The following is an 18,719-nucleotide window of genomic DNA, read 5'->3' as shown; positions in this document are numbered from 1 at the left end:
GCTGCCTGGAGTCCCCACAGTGTGGCCTCAGCGTGAAAACCTCGCGCTTCCTCCCGCGCCCGGGCGGATGCCCCCGGCAGGAGCAAACACAGGCAGACACAGCCTTTCCGCTGAACGCAACACCCCGCACGGCCTGCCTGCGCCTCCACACGCACAAGCCCGACCCTTCCGGGCGCGGGCAGGGCGAGAGGGCCGCGGGAAGTAGGAAGGGAGGGCACGGGAAGTGCGAGGGGAGGGCACGGGAAGAGGGAAGGAAGGGCGCGGGCAGAGAGGGGAGGTGCGGGCGCTGTCGCACTGTGCGCGCGTCACGAGCAGGAGGTGGAGGCAGCGCGGTCGCGCTGCGGGAAGGGCGAGCGGGGCAGAAGGAGCTGGAGCCCCCAGCCCTCGGGCAGGTGGGTGGCGGGCGGGACTGCAGGGACCCGGGCCGGGGCGGAGCGCTGCCGCCAGGCCGGGGAGAGCCGGGGAGTCCATCCATCCATTGTGGGCGGGAGGGAAAAGGCGAGCGGGAGAGCCCATTCCCGAGCCGTGTGGGGGGAGGCGGGCAGCGGCGGGAGTGGGTCAGGCCATCCATGGCTCTTGGAGAAACCCGTGGCGACCGCTGTCACTGTGTTTAGTTAGTACTGCCATTGAGTTATTCATTCATTGCAGCGATACTGCTCAGGGACCCACAAGTCCAGGGCGTAACAGTGGCTCGGTCTCCTGTGGAAGTCTGACTGTGACTTCTGATTCACGTTTCCTGCAGGATTCAGCGTTCCCATCCCTCGGCTCCGCCTGGCTGAGCCAGAGCTCTTCGCCACTGCACTTTACAGCCTGGCACCTTGATGGAAACAGAAGTTGATGGTGGCCCGAGGTGACGTATGGCCGAGGAGCAGGCCTCCTTTTTTGTTTTGCCACAGCTGCAGCCAACTTTGGCTGGCCTTGTATGTGGGATTTAAATTGCCTCTCCTCACACAATGAGTTTTTCTTGAGTTAGAGCCTAAACTGAGGTGTTCCAAGGCTTCAGCTTTTAAGGACTACAAAGGTTTGATGTTACTCTTAAGTGTAGTCTGACATACCTCGTCAGGAAGAAGTTCAGGGGGGAAAATGAGTGTATGACTCTATAAAGTTATTTTTACTAGAATAGAAATTACAAGAAATTATTACCACTACTACTACTACTACTAGAAATCATTAGAATCTGAAAACAAGGATTGATCACAACCCTTGATATTTCAAGCCAAAAGTTTCAGTCAGAACAATATAAACTGTATAAGACATTTTAAGCAACACACATGCTGTGTTCGTCTTGTGCTTTCTAACATTTGCCGTATTTATGAAGTCTCTAACATTGAAATCCAAACTCTTCTTTTAAAGGAGTATGTTTATCTTGTATTGTGCCTGTTTTGCAGATATTTGTGGGGGTTGAAAGGCTTGAACTCCAGCTGAATAAAACAAGGGCTGAAAATTGAAGGATGGCAGCAAATCCTTCAGGACAAGGTAGGTTTTGTTCTGTGTATTCAAGGGAAAAGACTGCAAAATGTCAGTGAACTCACCAATAACTGTAAGTTTATTTTTATGGAAAGATGAAGAAAGGGAAGAGAGGTGGGACTGAAAGCAGCAGAATGACAGCAATTCTTCTGGGACAAGGTACACACTTTTAATGGCTGAAGAAGACCACTGATGGCTGGGGAGCTCTGAATGACTGAGCATAATGTCATGCTCAGGGTTAGGAAGTACCTACCATGCATGTGGTACAGTGATAGTTTCCTGAAGCTTATTTCAGACACTTACAACACTTGGCACTGAACATGACTTGCAGCTCTTGCACTCAACATCAGAGAGAACAGCCAGAAGTCAAATACATTCCATGTTGTGATAGGAACAGCAAGACCCAGGCAGTAATATCTGTCACAGGCAGCAAGTGGCCAGGCCTAGGAGGGAAAGCCAATTAAAACCATAATGCTAACTGCGATGAAATGTTCCATTGTACCAAGATGCATCTCAGTTGCATCCTTAAAATAATAAAAGTCTTAGTAATGGTCCATCTGTCCAAGCAATGCAGGTGCTTTAGAGGGGGCTGAGGGTCTGGGAGTGTCACCCGGTAAATTTGAAGGAAGGTCTTAAATCGCCCTCTAGAGGTGTTTTCTGGAAACCGTAGGGAATCTCTGAGGCTTTTCTTTTGTCAAAGAGCTAAGGAAAAAGCTTCTCTGGTACGGCTCTTCCCTTACTTGGTTATGAGAAATGAATTCTGGGTTCAGTTTCCCAGCAGTTGGAGACTTTTTGCAGATCTATGTTTGTGTTTGTGTCCTTACCTCAAGACCTGCAAAGCTGGGTGTTGCTGGATGATACTTCAGGGGATATTATATGACTCGTGTGGGTCCAAACCACAGATTTGACTTGCTACTTGATGAAAAGGAAGTAGTTTCTAGAATGAGATTTTGCGAGGTGTTGAGAGAGGAGTACTGCAGATTGCAGAGCTGTCTGTTTGCAAATTTTAACTCTGAGAAAGTATTTGGTACATAGATCTTGCTTTATTCTGTGAATACCAAATCAGCATCATTGCAAGGAATAGAATGTTGTCATGTTGGTTTTTAGTGGCAGAATACTTTTGCTTTCCTCCCAATTCCAGACCTTATAATTTAATAGAGACTTCAAATCTTTTATATTTGAGATATCCCTTACAGACTCACTAAAGGAACTGTGTAATTATCATATGAAAATTGTTTGCATTAAGCAGACAAGGAACACTGTCAAGTTTAATTACCAAATAAGCCTATAAACAGAACCACTAGGAAAATTAGAAAGGAACAGGTAAATACAAACAACAGTTCAGGGCTTCTATCTTGGCTAGATGCAGTCTAGTAGTGAAAATGATTGAGAAAAACCCTGCATTTTTAGCTTGCCTCATGGCATATGTATTAGTACTGTTCAAGCAATCCAAGGAATAGAAGTTTACTGAAATGCATACCAGAATGGTTCTGAATGGTAGCACTTAGTCAGGCAGAGCTGTAAGGATGAATTAAACATTAGCCTTCTACACCAGTAGATAGTAATGAGATTTTTTTGTACCAAATTACTCCTTTTCCTTTGATTGGTACCAGGTATTTCTTAGGAGTTAATTTGAGTTTTCCGTTGATATAACAGTTCAGATTTTGTGGACCAAACTTTTATTCACAGGCCTCTTAGAAAAGCACTCTTGGTGGTGAGCTGCATATGAGTGCAGAAAAACCTAGCAGAATTGAATGAAAATCCTTATTTCAGTTTGTTAGTACCACACAGTAGTGATTGCATGACACTGACTGTGGCATTTAAAAGCAGTGGAAAATCTTCTAGCATGCTGTGCATTGTCCACCAGATGAGCTCATAGACCAGAGTGGTACACTTTGAGGGGTGGAAATCAGCTTCTGAATTACAGCAAATACTTCCAGGTGCTCAGAAATACACTGCTTCTACTGCAACACTTCACAGTACTTGGGCAGCATGCATTCATCAGGCTGCTCTCTTGGGTAATGCCTTTGCAAGGCCAAAGTGTACTTTGTGTGTAACTGAATTACCATGCTGTGTGTGAGTCCTAGAGGAAGCCCTCTGAGATGAGAGAAATGTAACTGCTCAGGACAGAATTTTCCTTTAGGTCCCCAAAGGTGCAAAAAATACAGATCCTGCTTCAGACAGGGCTGAACATTTCAGAAAAGAAGAGTTCTGGTATGTTGGAAGAACAAGCTCTTGAAATACGAACAGAATTCCAAGTTTCAGGCTGTAGCAATTCTAAAGAGTCTATTTGTATCCTGGCAGTTGTTTATGCTTTTGGACTAAAGGTATGTGAGTGCATTCACATAGAACAGTCTAAGCAGCTAGATTTGGCTCTCTGTTCACTGAGTCTGAAAAGAAAGATGGTGCTGCTCTGCACTGAATTTTATCATCATGTACACACTTTGCTCTTCCCCATCTGTGTCTGATCTGTGTGTAAACATAGTACTTGAGAAATTTGCAGCCATAAAGCTGTCAATTACTTACATTCAGCTATGCATATGTAGTTGTTTTCTGGAGGCACAGACAAAATACTCACGTATTTTTAAGTAATTCAACTTAATTTACTTAACCAGTTTGCCTTTTGTTTCATTGTCACGCAAAGTATATGCGAGCCTATCCAGATGTAAATTGTTACTGAGAGTATTGGCGTGCAGCAGACTATTAGATGATGTTTTGAGATGCCAGTCATCATAAGCAGAAGAGGACATGAGAATAGAATTACTCCATTTTTTTCACAAGTGGTGTATGTTTAATAAAGTCTTTAGATTCTGCTTTTTAAGAGGGTGCTGCCTCACTTCATGAATGCTGCCATTTATAGCAACATACACTTCAGTAAAGAAATTGCGTTAAATCTTTCTGAATTGAGCAGGCAGGACAATATGCAGTGCCTTTCAATGTTCAGAGCTTGGAGCTGACATACAGCTTTGAAAGCATTTTCCAAGTAAATGTGTATCTTAAACACAGAGTAGTGGAGGGCTCTTTTGTGCTGTTACACATCTATGGACAAACGATAAATAGTGCATCTTAGAAAAAACTTAAATGTGCTGTGAATTTGAAACAACCAGCAGATCAAGGAGAAGATAATGAAAAGCAAAAACTTAAAAGAAGATAAAGGTAATGCTGTTTCTTGCCATGCGGAGTTAGTTAGAAGAACTAACTGACATAGATAATGGTGAGATGGGGTGGTAGATAAGGTGTTAAGGTTAGGTTAAAGAAAGAAGCTTGCTGTGAGCTCTGAAAGCTGCCAGTATCCTTCAGCAAGCCTTCAGCTTTCTCTGGCTTTCTGCCTTTCATGTGCAGAAAATAGGTGCAAGTAGTCTTTCCAGTCCTGCACAGATACAATGCTTGATACCAGAAATTGAGGTGTCAGAAAGGTTTAAATTTTAAATGTCCTGAATCTGCTGCATTAGAGAGTAATCTGAGGATCTAGTTTGATGTCTGACATGCCATTAATCTATTTAGCTGCCTGGAACAGGTCATTTTGTGTCAGGACTCATGTCAGCAAAGCAGAGAATATTAATAAACTGCAATATTCAAACAGTTGGAACTCAAAATATTAATGCAACTCAGCCCAGTCAAGGGAAGTCTAAATTTAAAACTTTATTGGGAAGTTCCCATGTTTTAAAATCTGCACTTGCTTTCACAGATGAGAATCTGGTCTGTACTAAGGATGGCTTTTGATTTTTGCATGTCCACATTTTTAGTACTAGAAAGCAGAACAGACAGATCTACAGATGAAAAATTACTCTTGTTTATAATTGAAGTGAGAAACTTCTGTAGGAGTTTCAAGCTGGTCTTTATGAAAGCGCTTTGGGTTCCTGGACAGGGAAGAATCTAAATGGAAGTCTTGCTTATATATTGCCAAATATGGCTAATTACTTTCTCAGGATGCCAGAATTTCTCTGTAAAATGGATTTCTCATGTTCTACCCCCTCCATTTGTTAACCTTTAAATTAACAGGCTTTGCTTTCCATGTTGAAGAAGTTTACCTGCAGGAACTTTACGTTGCTCAGCTGAGGAGTACTAACATGTACATGTTGAATGTGCTCGTCCACTTTCTTAAATAGGCTTTTTTCTCCTTACCAGTAACAAATTTTCTTAAACAAGTGTCTTTTTCAGCACAGCAGGTTGCTGATGATCACTGTCTGAACTCTAGTGCAAAGTACTACTTTAGGAAACAACTGACAATCAAACAAAAAACACACCACAAAGCTCTTAGTAGAGGTATAAGAAAAGAAAAAAGACTTGGGTTTCTTCTGAATACCTCTAGAGTTTCTGCCAAAAGATACTGTAACAGGACTCAAAATAGAAGACAGAATCTTCTACAGGTTCTCATCACAGTTTAAAAACAGCATTTTAAATGTTTCAGGCTTTTCTGAATCATACCATCTGCTTCATGATAAATTTAAGCATATTTAATCTTTATTTTTTTTAGGTCACAACAACTTATATTAAAAAGTGGTCTCCTTTTTCTTTCCTTAATCATCATATCTTCTGAATTCCAAGCATGCATTTAGATTTATGCAGTTCAGGATAAGCAAGCAGTAGCAGAAGGGTGCTGAGTAATATGTCAAGTATAAAGATTTTTTGGATTAAAATTGTGTAGAATGAGCATACAGACATGGTTGTTTTAGGTCAGACCTTCTTAGAGGTGCTTTTGTCATCCTATTCCCACATTGCTTCCAGAATTTACAAGAGTGTAAAGTATGGGCTAGTTGCAGCTCAGAAGTATTAAATCCTAGCTTGTTGGCAAGATTTGTCAGCCTTTGTATGTCATCTGTGTTTTAATGTTTCAGATTCATTGCACATGTAAGGTCTTCAAAAAAAGAGATAGTGTACAGTGCCCGAAGAGCAGAGAAACATCAAAGACCTGAATCAATACTCTTACAAAATAGAATTTAAGTGGAGCTAATGCCACATGGGAAGGAGAGATTAGTGGACCAAAAAATACCAGTTAATTAAATGTAATTGAAAATCTTACTAACAAACGTCAAAATTATTGTGGGTGATCTTACATAAAACCACAGCACAATATAATCAAAAGACTGTGCTCCTTTCAAGAACTCTTGAGACACTGAGGATAATGGGGTGTGTATGTTAGGCATGGTAGAAGGAAAAGGTAAAGGTTTGATAGCAAGGCAATATAGATACAAATTGTTATTTAGAATTGAAGGTTTCTCTCTGGTAATTGTTTCCTTCATTGAGCCATGCAGATGACAGGAATTCTGGATTATGTAATTGAGCATCAACACAAGGTCTGTCAAAGAGGATGACCTTTAAGTGCAGCTACTGAAAATAAATCATTTTACCTTGACATAATACTCTCCTTAAGAGTTACTGTTTCTGGCCTTCCTAACAGCTTGTGTGCTACCATATTTTAGTGCTGTCACTGATACAGTTCTCAGGGCAAGGGCACATCATGCAGCAATTTCCAGTGGGAATCTTTGACTTTTTGTATGGAGAAAATAAAGAACTTGACTTTTACATGTCTTGTTTTTTATGGTGGTGTCACAGTTTGTTATTTATAGAACAGCAGCAAATCAGAGATTCAAAAAGTGTGATTTCTGACATGAGGAGTGTCCTTGGTGGCACAGAGGTGTGTAAGAGTCAGGCCTGGAGCTGTTGTCATCAGCTGTGCTGTTAGCACATACTTGGCAACACCAGGGACTTGTGCATCTGGTTTGTTTGAGGGCTGCAGGGAGATCCTTTATTATATGAGTCTGGTGTAGGTACAGCAGTTTTGTCATGTTTGCATTTAGAAGGCAACTTTGAAAAATACATAGGTTGCAGCTATTTTAGGCATTTTTAAAATTCTTTCAAGTCACCCTTCTTCCTGACCCCTTCCCTAGTATCCAAGGTCTCTTTGGGAGAATGATGAAAGCAAATGGAGGCCACAGTCTTAAATTGTGTACAGACAGCTTAATAGTTTAACTTTGCTTCTCTATTCCAGCATTTGATCATACTTAGAGTAAAGGTAGTGTGTATAGGTAAGGACATCAGTATATTTAAACTTTTCTGCACCGATTGAATGAAAGATGTTTGTATAAGCACATGTGCAAGCTTTGTGATTAGCTCATTCTTACCTGTTACATATATAATGCTTGTGTTATAGTTTGAGATCACTGACATGAGAAGTTAGGCCCCATGAGTGTATTACTCCATTGTTATTGTTGAGTTGAACATTCAATGACTACATTTTAAATCTAGAACCTGGTAAGTTGACTTTTTGTTTTGGAAGGCAGTTACTTGATAGTGTACCTTGATTGTAGCTCCCGAGCCAGCTTGGGAAGGGATAGGATCTAACTTGAGTTAAAAGCTTCTATTTTAAAATGTGTTAATATGCATGATAGCTTATGGAAGCTATTGCATGCTGTAAAATAAGAAAAGGAAAAATTAAGCCTATTTATTAATAGCCTTTTCAAATGAGTACAAAGCTTTGATGATTAGTGTATTCATCTTAGAGTAATTTTGTACAGGGACTTCTAATTCCACAGGGTTAGAATTGGGCCACAGAAGTCAAGTAAATATCTCTAATATTTTTCTGTCATTCTCACCAGGTTTCCAGAATAAAAATAGGGTTGCAATCCTGGCAGAACTAGACAAGGAGAAGAGAAAGTTACTTATGCAAAACCAGTCTTCCACAAATCACCCTGGAGCCAGGTATTTCATGTTCTTAGACCTGTTTGGACATCACTGATTACATCAAGGGAAGAAAGCAAACAGCTAGCGAGCTGTAAACTTATATAAATATTTAACAGAAGTGTTTTCTGACCATCCTTAATAACAAGGCAGAGGGACATTGCTCTTTAGGAACATATTAGTATTTAAATTTGTTTACATAGCATGAATTTTGGCTTACATAATTTCCATTTGAGAGTGAGATAAGCAGATCTGCTTACTCAAGTGTGTTAAAGTCTACCATGAAGAAAAATCAGGAAGCAGACACTGGGAAAACATTTAACTATTAAGCTGAAACACACTGGGGAATGGAAGTAGCAGACCATTAGGTTCAGGATTCTGTGTGCTTAGAGAAGAACAATTACAGCAGGAGTGAGTTTTTCTTGAAACTCCCTATGTGCAAGACGAAGCCAGTTTATGTTACAGCAGATAATCCTGTAAAAGATTATGTGTTGTAAGGATGATTCCACACCATAAGGTGTAATAATCTAATCTGAGTGGAAGGGCTGTTACTTGCATTTCTCCCATACAAGACAAAAAGATCAGATTTTTGTCATAAATCAGTAACTAGAAAATCATACAATAATTTATGTGGAGAAATTGAGATCCTTAAACTTGTGGTTAGCATGAAGTGAATGCAGTGCCATATTCTAGACACAGTGTACCCCGCAACAGCTGTACCAGAGTCAAATGCTCTGCCTGCAGTCTGAGGGCTGCCCATGTCTTTTTTTCAGAGATTCCGCAGCACTTTTAATTCCGTCCTAATGTGAAAAAACATGCAGAATACTTGAAATTTCCTGATGTTGACCTCTGAGATAAGAAGTTATTAGTAATAACTGTATGTGGTTATTATTTGAGCAAAATTGTTGGAAAGAAAAATCAGACTATCATGCTGTTATGTACAACTCCTGGCAACTGTGTTTCCATACTTCATTAGAAGTCTGACAGAGTTTCAGGGTGTGCTTGTTTACTCTCTTTTTTCTTTAAGGAAATACAACAGTGTATTATAGTGAGCAGAATTTGAATTTACTAATTTTGAAGGTGGGCATGGGTGAAACCTACAAAGCAGCAGTCAAACTCTGTGCTTTGGCATGGTGGGCTGATGTGTGATTTTTGAGCAGCTTACAGTTTTTTCATGTTGTGCCTTGGACCACAGAGTGGTCAGAATTGAGACAATAAAAATTGTGCAAACTTGACCAAAAGAGCTTGATGTACCTGAAGCACAACAGTGGTATGGACAGTGTAAGAGTGAATGATTTGATTAATTGATTTCTGGCCTTGGCATGTGAAAATCCTGCATCCAAGAACAAAAGACCTGTTTTGAAAAATGTCAGCTTATGGTGAAGCCTTAAGCTTATCTACAGAAATCATATTGAAAAGTTAGGGGGTACAGATTAAATGAAAATCAAATACCTTCAAAATAACCGAAAATATTGTGTTTTAAATAAACTGAGTAGTACTCTTCTCCAGCAGTGAAGCTTATCTTAATAGTTGCCATAAGCAAAAATTTTTCTGAATCGTTTTGGTTTTGTTATGCATTTAGGCATATATTTGGCTGAAGATCTTTTCAGGAGCATGGCTGCTTCTCAGAAACGAATTTACTAAATCAGCTGTTGACATTGAAGCTGTTGGTAAAATTCAGTTGATGAGTTTGCTTGGAGTCCTCATCATTTGTACTTTTGTCTCTGTGATTGGTAAGAGCAGTCTCCAGTGACAATTTCAGAGGTAGCTGTGAACTGTCTTGCAACACAATTCTGATGGCAACCCTCACCTGATTTCCATGTTAATTATGTAGTTGGGTGTATATATATACTTACATAGAGTTGGGGATGCTTTTTATGTCTTGTTTTTGGGTTAAGAAGGCAGGCAAGTCTTAAGATATGAAAGACAAGAAAAAACAGTAATAAATTTTAATTTGAAACCTTATGCTGCCCTGAAATAGATAAGCTAAATCAGTTTAGGTACTCCAAGCTCTTATCAAGAGATCATTATTTCAGTTAACATCAATAGGAAGCTCCTTTAGCATAGGTAATGAACTGCTGTCCTCCCACCAAAGAGCTATTCTTGTACTGAAGTCTGCAGAGCTCTTGTTAGTGCTTCCATTTACCAAAGTTGTTTAGAAGTCACTCGGTGACTGAGCAGTGGTGAAAGCACAAAGCTGCTTTAGAAATTCCTTGTATTGTGTAACACTGCACCCCAGTGGTTTCACTGACTTCAGTGGGACTCAACCCGTGAGCAAAATTCGCAATGGGCTTCAGGTTTAGTTTGGCAGGAGTTGTTTATGATGGCTCAAATGGTACAGCTGTGGTCATTCTATCTAGCCTTTTTTCTCTTATATTAACAAATAGTAATTCCAAACAGTAACTGACAATTGTCAAGCCATGAGTGAAATAAATGGAGAGCTGAGGAAGTCATAGTATCCATGGCTAGAATTGCAAGGACACGTGTTTTGTCTGTGGTCTGTGTCATACCATCTTACTCTTTCTTTCAGCATTGCGCTTGCAAGATCACCTCTGAATAAGGATTTTCGTGATCATGCTGAGCAACAGCACATTGCAGCACAGCAGAAGGCTGCACTGCAGGTGAGCTGATACAGTCAGAGTTTAGCTTGGCTCTGTTTCAGATGCGAATCCCTTCAGAGAGCAGCCCTGCTCCTAGAGATATTGAAAAGCCCCTTTTAGAGATTAGGTGTCTCACTTGTCTGTATTTGTCATAAGTGAAGTCTCATTCATTATGGCGAAACATGTCCTTGAGTATGGAGAGCTTCACCCAGCCTCACAGCCCTCTCTTTGTGTTTCTGTTGAACACCTTCCAGTTTGTAACTCAAACTAAACTCAGATAGCTCCCCTTGGCCTGCTGGCCATGCTGTTGCTGGTGCAGCCCACGGTGCCAGTTAGCCTTGATCACTCCAAGGGCACACTGCAGGCTCAGGCTAAATTTGAGATCCAGCAGGGCTTTTCCCCAGTGGTGGAGGGAGAGAATGTGCAGAACATCTAACTTGCTGAAGTCCAGCCTTTGGACTGGGAAAGGGTATGTAGGATTTCACAAAGGTGTTCCAGAACCATATAGCAGCTGCCTCCCTCAGGTGAACAAGCATATCTACACCACTTGAACAGAATCCTGGTGTCCCATGTTCAGGAGTATGTCTGGTAGCACTCCATGTGGCAGCTGTCATAAACCAAGACTTGCAAGCTGGTTGTGGAAGGGAGTGGAAACATGGAGTTTAAGCAAAGAGGAGCAATCAGGAGTTGATTTGCCTCACCTCCATGGGGTTGGCTGAAAAGATCAGCAGAGAAAATGTCCAAGTTAATTGTGTTGATGGACCCTATTCTAATGTGGCTGATCTAAAATGCTGGGTTTGAATTTGACTATCAGAATTAAGGAGCAGACTGGAAGAAATAAATAATTAATGCTGCAGAAGCCATGAAGTCTTAAATCATGTCAGTGCTGAAGGGAATTATGCTTTAACAAATGCTTTTCTCTTTCCAGCACGCACATGCACATTCCTCAGGATACTTCATAACTCAAGACTCTGCATTTGGAAATCTTATTCTTCCTGTCTTACCTCGACTTGAGGCAGAATGAGGAGTGGTGTTTGTCTCAGAACTTCAAGACGTGATCTTTGTCCATAGCAGGAGCTGTCTGACCTTTTAATTTCTTTATGTATCTTAAAACCTACTTTTTTCTGGGTTTTTGCAAATGCCATTCAGGAGTGTGAACTCTAGTTATGGGGAAGTAGTGTTGTTGAAAAATTTTTATCCTGTATTTCTGTTCCTCTGTCAGGTCGAAGTCAAATGCAAGACTTTTCTTGGGGTTTGAAGTGCACAGGGTATTCTCTTCCCTGTTTCAGTGCTTCCTTTAAATAAATGTCCAAACCAGAGTCACCAAGAGATGCACAAACTGTCAGGATTTGTGGTTTTTTTTATTATGTACAGGTATGATTTTTGTAATGAATAACAAAAATTACTTCTGTCCATCAAAACAGACACGAATTTATCAAATGCATCAGCCAGTCTTCCTCCCCCACCCCCTCCTATGCAGGAACATTTCTAGTGTACTGTTTGCCATTGTAGCATCATCTGGTCTCAAGTCCTTGGTTATAGTGTGCCTGCCTCTTACCTTGTTTTGTGAAATATGAAAATGAATTAAAGTGGGGAAAAAAGCAAACGTTTCAAACAGTCTTTTTACAGACAAAATAAAACATCATAAGTTCTCTGGACATTTCAGGTGGAAAGTGTTGTCTGCAAAAACAATTCCATTTAAAAGGTCAAATTTTTCTAGTCATGCCTTTTTCAAGACTCAGTGGGTTTTATTTTTGTTCACTTTTTTCCTTAGTGTTTTTATCTGTGGTAAACAATTCCAGCTTCCTGCTGAAAGAAAATCTGTTGATCTTAAGGTAAATGATTTTGGAACTGTGGTTGTGCTACCAGGATAGAGTAACTTAGAGTGAAAAATAGTCCTTACACAGACTTTCTTACATCTCCACAGCTTTGCTTATACAATTACTTATACAATTATGCTACTGCATTGATTGCTTTGCCTATGGAAGCAAGTTCTAGAAAACGGAAAAGAACAGGAAAACTTATGTGATAACCATAAATCAGAAAGCATCTGTTAAACTGGTGCCCATTTGAAGCAGCTCTGTCCTTTGCAGAAATTTAGCTGTCCCATGAAGTTTCCAGGGTTGTAGTTGGCATTTCCTTAGGGACATCTAGGGTATCCTGTTCCCATTTGCAGATCACGTGAACCCAGTAAGCACTACTGAGCTATCTGTTCATATTTCACTGTTAATGTTTGCATTAATCATGAATACAGAACAAGTACCAAGAGATGGATGCAGGTATAAGGAAAATGCCACTGCTTTCATATACCTCAGCTGACTATAGGCCTTTGCAGAAACTGGAGCATACTGAAACATTTTCAGGAAGGAGAATCTTCTGCAGCCAGCCTGATAGAGCTTAAAGATGTGCAATTTTAACAAGAACTATTTACCATTTGCTTTTTTTTTGCGTTCTGATGTGATGAGTCACAGGAGTGATGGTGGTTTTTGTGGGCAGTGGAGAAAGAAGTCACTTCTGTTTTCAGTGGTTGGCTCTGTGTAGCTTTTTCTTTTTAATTACCAAGAGTGAATATGAAATTACTATATGAAATTGTCCTGATCATTATTCTGCAGTGTGAGCTGCGTATCTTAGATGCTTTGAAGAAAAAGATCTGCAAATCTCTCTGTAGAAGAGGCAGCTATGAATCTGTCCAACCTAGAAACATACACAGGCAAAGAAGTTAAAGCAGATGCAGCAGAAAGTGTGGATTTTATGTTTGAGTTGAATTTAACATTAAAAGAGCTCTGTGCTAAAAATTTGAACTATAGAATCTGTCAAGTGTTGCTGTATGGCCTGCAAACGATCCAGGCAATGAAACAGTAATCATCGTTCCCCCTTGGAAAGTTACTGTCACTCCACTGAAGGAGTTAACTTGTTGGCTATGTTGTTTTCACCTTGGGTGTTGAAAGATCTGCTTTTGAAAATTCAGGGCCTGGGCTCAAGAATTCGAAAGAGGGGGGTGGAAATGAACACAGTTGTTGTGGTATTTTTAAGTTATAGTGTCTCAAATTATTCCTTGCAATTGTGGGGGTCTTGGTGATATATGTAGATAGGATTAACTGTCAAATACACAAATTCCATATATGGAAGCAGCTATCTTAGAAATTACAACCTCGAGCAATTACTGTCAGATGCATCAGTTTGTCCTGCCACTCTTTCTTTCCTACTATTAATCAGTATTGAACACAGTACTCTAGCCCTATAGAGTAATTTCAGCAAAACCCTTTCTCCACTTGGAATCACATGTTCAAATTCAAATCATTACTGGTCAGAATACATGTGAACCAGGAGGTGTCTGGAATGTCTTGCTTCTGGCAGTAACCACTAAGTTGATCACATGAAAACCGAAGGCCTGTAATATAGTGCTGACCTGTGTACCTCAACACACATGGCTCAGGTCATTTTACTTCATTTGCCACAGTAGTAATTAGCCTTCCCACTCACCACAGGCTGGTGTAGAGTCTGTGTCAGAGCTGAATGGTGTGGTGAAGGCAGCTCACAGACTGGGCTAATACACAGTGAGGTCAGATATTCTAAGTGACAGCAGAGTTGTAATCTCTCAAGAACAGATGAGGTAAAGGGGTCAAAGATGTACTGAAGCGCTAAAAGAACTGAACCACAGCTCCTTTCTTAGCTCTGTCTTCTTTTTCTTCCACTAGACAAGTTTTCTCTTCATATCTTTGTTTTCCAAAGTCACCCACCATTTCCCCACCACCATAGGCTCTGGAAAATGCTCTGGTTTAACCCAAGAAACTTGGCCTGTAAAACCATGTGTGGTTTCCTACCATACGTGCTTTTAGTCTCCATTTTTCCTTAGCATTTTCATTCTGCTGATCTGCTAGAAGCACTGGTATTAAACTGATCAGTAGTACCTGATGTTGTATTGGACTTTATATCAGAACACAAAATACTCCATGAAACTCAGTATTGGAAAGAAATTACACCCCCTAATGTTCCTTGCCTAGATCTTACTAATTGCTTTGATGTGCTCAATCAGTTAAAATTGATAAATGCTGCTTTTGCCTTCACATGCTTTCAGCACTGGACAAGGCAGCTGTAATTTTCTAGTACTGGGGACACAGCTGGGTAGCACTGTTCATGACGAGAAGTCTAGTCTGAGGTACACACTTCGGATGGCTCTGGTCTTTTACTAAATCATCTTTGTAACTTAAAGGCTAGAGGTCACATACCATCTTGCTGCATAGCAGAGAAGTTAGTGCTCCAACCCAAGCCTTGTAGAAATACGTGAGGAGGCCAGGCTTTTCCCAACCTCTTTTGAGAAGAGGAAAGTATCAATTATCAACCAGTTTACAGGGAACACGAGCTTGAACTGATGGAAGGAAATGCAAACAATGACATCTTAAGAGTGTACAGCTTTTTATGGCTTCTCTTACAGAATCTGCAGTGTTGCAGCGGTAGAGCACAAGGGCTGAAGGAGGAAATGAGCCTAAAACTGTATGGTGTGCAGTCACAGACATGAGGAGGCAGTGACTATCTCGGCGCATCCTCTTAAGCATTATGGTATCTAATCCATTCAAAATCAGGAGAATGGCTGAGAAAGCAATGGGATGACTCCTGTTGGTTAAATTTATAGCTGTGGCGATTCCTCCTGACAAATCAGCTCAAATAGCATGTCTTCTTGAAGGTCAGTCAGTCCTTCTGCTGAAACTGAAGCTGATTCCCAAAAAGACACATGAATCCTCAGGGAAAAATTTATTAAAAGTCAGCTGGTCTGCCGGGTGGTCTGTGTTCACAGACACCTCTGAAGGAGGGCGTGGAGAAAGAGGGAAGGATTGTCTGACACCCAGCTGGAAAAATCTACCCATGCTCTGTGTGTCTGATTTATGTTTTACTAACACACAGGGAAAATTCTATAGCACCTGCTAGTAACACCCTTGTGTCTGGAAAGCCTGGTAATCAGTGTGTTCTGAAACACTTGTGGAGGCCATAGGGAATTCTTGGGCTAAAATACAGAGCTCTCTGGAGTGAATGGTAACTTCGATGACTAGTCAGTGAAGTAGTTTTCATATGCAGTTAGGTTAATAGCTTGCTCAGTGAGTTTCTGCATTAGTTGGAGGCACAGAGCTTGCCTCAGGCATTTTACAGCAAGGACACCACCATCCTGTTTCCTAGCTCTTGCTCTTCATAGAAGGAACCAAATGATATACGTTTCTGGGGAAATGATCCTTACTTGAATACAGTTTTTTTAGAGAGGAAGTTAAATGTACTAAATAGAGAAAGCTTGATTACTTCAGTGAGACATTATGAAAAATTACATTAAACTACTGGCGAGGAAATTACTTTCCTCAGCTATTCCACTCTGCCAGGTTCATTCAGGCATTGAATTATGAAAGGTGGTGACATAGTTCTCAATCTGTTCTCATTCAGGCCTCTAATCGGGATACTTTGGTGTCAGTGTTCTTCTTTTTGCATGAAGATTTTGTAATTAGGGTCTGAAAGTTCAAAATCTACCTGGAACATGCAAATCACAAGCTTACATGCCATCTTCACTAGGCACATAAATTGCATTGTACATTAGCATATGTGTATGACTGGTTGGTAGTGCATAAATTTCAGTAGGGGAAAGTGTCTCGTCATAAAAAATATATGTAGATTTACAGACATCTTTACATCTTCACAGGCTTTTTCAGTGTGTTACTTCAGTCCTCACATGACATAAACTAAGTTACTGTTACCTTCATTTTTGCAGATGGAGAAAAATGCCAAGGGATTCCAATGCCTGCAGGTACACAGAAAGCCAGTGGAATTGTCAGGATTAGCTGCTGGTTAGTCAGCTGGTGTGAGGCATCATTTGGAGACTATTGCTCTGCATCCCACACCAGCAGCTGGCTCATCACCCCCTACAAGAAGATGCAGAGCTCTTTGGTTTCTGGTTTGTCTTTGCTTTCATTGAGAGCTAGTGATTTAGATTTAGTTTGGGTATTTTTTCAGATGGTGAAGACAACAAAGTCAGAGTTTGGGCCTTTTATGTTTAAAATTTTGGGTAGGAGAGATGGAAACCAAAAGAGAGCAACATTATACTTGGTTTTTTGAAAGGGCTTTCTTTTTTTTTTTTTTTTTTTTTGTGCTTTGTTCTTTGCAACAGTGACCAGATAAAGTTGCCCATTATGCTGGGGTTTAGCCATCACTGCATGCCCTAAGTAGAGGTACTTTAGAGCACCTGTCTGCCTGGATAACTCTAGACCTTCTTCACGTGGCAGTCAGTGGCCACTTGTGCAAGTGGGAATGGCCAGATATGGGCCCAAACCACTCTCTCTATATTTCTCTGCCAGCAAGAGCTGTGCACAGCTGGCTGACAACTGGGATGGGTCAGAAGGACTGAGTGTTTACAGCCTGTCAGAAGAGACACACCAAGAGTCGTATGTTCTCAAACTCTACCCAGCAGAGGGCTTGCCTGTCCAGAGAAAGCAAAATGCTGTGTGTTGGCCTGTGTAGAACTGGCTGCAGTGCCAGCACCCCTGGTAGCACCTGTAAGGACCAGGTGGTTTATGTCCCATCCAAATGAAGGGTTGGTTTGAAGCTACTTCATTCTAAGCATAGCCTGCTTCCCTGGACTTTGAGGTTTGCAAACTTTTCCCTCTGAGCTGGACCTGGGTATATGTCCCAGTCTCTTATTCACACACAGATTGGTTTTGTCAGATTCAGGCCTAATCTCTTTCAATTCAATACCTTGAACTGGTCAGTTTGCTCAGTCAGCAAACAAGCCTGCTTATCTGTTGGTTGGGATAAACCATCTTTTGTTGATAGGTTTGGTCATCACCTGGCACAGCAGCATCCCGACATAAGACAGGTTCCTAAGCACAGGATGCCATTAATAGGCACAAATTACTGCTGGTCCAGCCTCTGTTACTGATCTTCCTTTCAGCTAGCATTACCAGAGCAATCACAAAAAAATTATTCCCATTTATAGTAATATCCTCTGTGCTACTTTGTACCTTATTCCAGTGATAGACTCAGAGGCAGGGTTTCAGAGATGTCAGCATGACATCCTGATCCCTGCAGTATGTAAGAAGAAAGCGTAAGGACAGCAGCACTCAGCACAGCTTTCTAGTGATGCAGACATATGTTAAGGATAGCTGTTGATAGTCAACCAAGAGTGGATAGTCTCAAGACTAATAAATTATTGCTTATCCAAAACCCCACCTTAGTGATATCCTCCATGTCTTAAGTCAGCAAATTGCTTCCCCCCAGCATGGCTGAAGACAGTACAGCAGCAGAGCTCTGAAGCAGGAAACATGGTGATTCTTGTTTCTGTGATTATTACTTTTTAGTCTTTCCACACTAATGTGGTCTGTGATTCTAGCTGGCCTGTTCATTACACCCTTTTGGTCCTCCCTAAGTCTTGTCAGAATTTTCTTAAGACTTTCTAGGGTCAACCTGTCAGAGTTGCCATTTTTTCCTCTGCTAGACACATTCATCTCTCACAGCTACACTGTTGCTTCTCCAGCTCCACTTCTTCCTTCCCCCCCATCAGCGTTCCTTCCTTGCAGTGTCCCTTACCTTAGCTACTTGGTTATGCCACAGCAAACGTGCTTTAATGAAGCTCTATTTCAGTACTAAACAAGATGCAATTATGTTTTCTGACATGTGCAAGCAAGACTAGGATCAGAACGTTACTTTTGGGAACCTTCAGAGTGTGTTCAGCTGAGAAAGGCCATGACTCTATTGGATAGCTCAGCATCACCCTAAAGTACTCAGATTCATCGATGAGAAAGTTGGGGGGTTTTTTGCAGCACTTAAACAGTTCTATTATTAATGAAGAGTGACGTAGATTGTGAAGAGTTTAGCAAGCTGAGTCAAATGATGGCTGATTCCAGCTTGAGCACAAGCCTGATGACATGAGTGAGGGATGCTACCTGACTTTGGTGAAGAGTCACAACAGCACCTGATAAAGCACATATCAAGCCATCT

General features: G+C 41.0%; 1 protein-coding gene across 2 annotated transcripts; it reads left to right on the top strand.

Annotated features, from left to right (window-relative positions):
* Window positions 1–248: 248 nt before the first annotated feature.
* LOC125319467 (INTS3 and NABP interacting protein) lies at window positions 249–12,354 on the top strand. 2 transcript variants are annotated; one of them, XM_048290661.1, is made up of 6 exons: window positions 249–392; window positions 743–850; window positions 1,389–1,476; window positions 8,067–8,169; window positions 10,679–10,769; window positions 11,677–12,354. In XM_048290661.1, exons 3-6 carry the CDS (start codon window positions 1,452–1,454, stop codon window positions 11,770–11,772), a joined length of 315 nt encoding a protein of 104 aa, XP_048146618.1. In that variant the 5' UTR covers window positions 249–392; window positions 743–850; window positions 1,389–1,451; the 3' UTR covers window positions 11,773–12,354. The 2 variants fall into 2 exon arrangements, with proteins under 2 accessions (XP_048146618.1, XP_048146617.1); XM_048290660.1 differs by lacking the exons at window positions 249–392; window positions 743–850 and adding an exon at window positions 1,563–1,626.
* The last annotated feature ends 6,365 nt before the right edge of the window (window positions 12,355–18,719 follow it).

This window comes from Corvus hawaiiensis, chromosome Z (assembly GCF_020740725.1).
Source record: "Corvus hawaiiensis isolate bCorHaw1 chromosome Z, bCorHaw1.pri.cur, whole genome shotgun sequence".
NCBI classification, from domain to species: Eukaryota; Metazoa; Chordata; class Aves; order Passeriformes; family Corvidae; genus Corvus; species Corvus hawaiiensis.
Note: the sequence above shows the minus strand (reverse complement) of the source record. Positions and strands in the feature narration are given on the sequence as shown.